Raw genomic sequence first — 1,874 nt, forward strand, 5'->3', positions numbered from 1 at the left:
CGAATCACTTTTTTGAGGAAAATTCTGTCTGAAGTTGGTTGCAGTTTTTTTCATCTCACCCTGTATGGGGAAGACACACGCAATTTTCTTTAGACTTTTATTGAAATTATATTCATAATCCTGTAAATTTATTAATGACCCTTGATCCACTCATAGACCAAAGAATTCGCCCCTCTGCAAACCTATAGACTTGGAGAGTTGAGGAAACAATAATAGGCATCTCTATCCATACTACCCCTATCCAATAATAAAAACGCCACTTGGTAACAATTTTTTGCTTTCTGCAATTGAATTTGCGGGAATGTACAGCGGATGGCAATTCCTAAGCCAATCTAATGAATCTACTTTAGTATTTTCCACTTCTTTTAAAACCTCAAGGGCTTTCTGAAGCAACAATTCATGTGTCATCCTACAGAAGACGAATATCTTCTCATTGGTGGTCAGTAGAATACTGAGTGAGGAAATATTCTACTGACCGTCAATGAGAAGAAATTATGACCTCAATGGGGGAAGACACATACAATTCTCTTTGGGTTTTATTGAAATTTTATTCATAACCCTGTAAAATTAATATTGGTCCTCGATACACTAATAGATCAAAGGATTCGTCCCCTGCAAACCTATGGACAAGGAGAGCTGAGGAAAACAATGAAAGCCATTCCTTATTTCTATCCATAGTACCCCAATACCCAATAATTAAAAGTCTACATATGTATCAACAATATTTTGCTTTCTGTAATTGACTTTAATCAGCATATGCATGCCACCATTGATGGCGGGAATGTACAACGGCCGGCAACCGATAACCCATAATCAGTCCTTCAGCCAATCTAATACATTTACTTCCGTATTTTCCACTTCTTTTAAAACCTCAAGGACTTTCTGACGCAGCGAATCATGTATGGTATCCTGCGATTGACTGGCATCTATTAATTGCCAATAGCTCTTTTCCATTTCATAGATATCTTCAAAGCAGCGGGCAACTTTAGTTTGAAAATCTTCCGTTTCATAACGCTCCTCACCGAATTGCCCACGATTCTGCAGAGTGGCAACGTTCGTTTTTAAATAGAAAACCACATCTGGTCGCGGTAGTCCACTTTCTGGTGACATGCACCATTGCTTGGACATTCCTTTGGCCACACTATAGGCCAAACCGCTATATGCATAACGATCTACCACCAGGGTTGTGCCAGAATTTAATAAATTCAAGATATGATTTTTATGTTCCCAGCGATTGGCTGTGAAGAGTAGATGAATGGTTTCATCATTCAATTCCTGCTTGTTTTTTATATACGCATTGATGACCTGTCCAATGTCGGATGTACGTTCCGGAAATGCCATATATTTGACTGGTATCGAACAGCTCTCCAAGTATTCTACCAATTTCCGTGATTGGGTAGATTTTCCACAGCGATCACATCCTTCCAAGACAATAAATGCTCCACGTTTTATCTGCGACATGTTGTGCAGGGGAATAAAAAAGAAATATAAACCGGCCGGCCATGGCGTCGGAATATTCGCAATAGAAAGACCGTTTGGGCGAATTCATTCAAAAAGCAGCTGTTTTCCTAAATTGAGGGCAAATAATAATAGGTTTGTATCATTCTTAGTCTAAAAGCTTTATTTATCTCCCAATAAGAAGAAGCATAAACAATGACAGCCGATGTACTCTGCTTATCTTATTTTTATTAAATAAATGTAAGTTCGGCCGGGCCGAACATTGAATACCCTCCACCATTTGGAACGAATTTTCAATTTTCAAAAACAATAAAATCTTAAAAATACCGAATTTAGCTGTTATATTAGTGTCTATACGATGACATGGACCTGCATGGGTAACATTTGTTATGAGCCAATACAATATTCAAATGCGA

The 1,874-nt window shown here is 38.1% G+C and overlaps 1 protein-coding gene across 1 annotated transcript; it reads right to left on the reverse strand.

The window, feature by feature from the left end:
• Window positions 1–345: 345 nt before the first annotated feature.
• LOC101889231 (thymidylate kinase) lies at window positions 346–1,526 on the reverse strand. Its single transcript, XM_005180348.4, has one exon. It carries the CDS (start codon window positions 1,459–1,461, stop codon window positions 814–816), a length of 648 nt encoding a protein of 215 aa, XP_005180405.1. The 5' UTR covers window positions 1,462–1,526; the 3' UTR covers window positions 346–813.
• Between the last annotated feature and the right edge of the window lie 348 nt (window positions 1,527–1,874).

The sequence above is a fragment of the Musca domestica genome, unplaced genomic scaffold, assembly GCF_030504385.1.
Source record: "Musca domestica strain aabys unplaced genomic scaffold, Musca_domestica.polishedcontigs.V.1.1 24, whole genome shotgun sequence".
NCBI lineage: Eukaryota > Metazoa > Arthropoda > Insecta > Diptera > Muscidae > Musca > Musca domestica.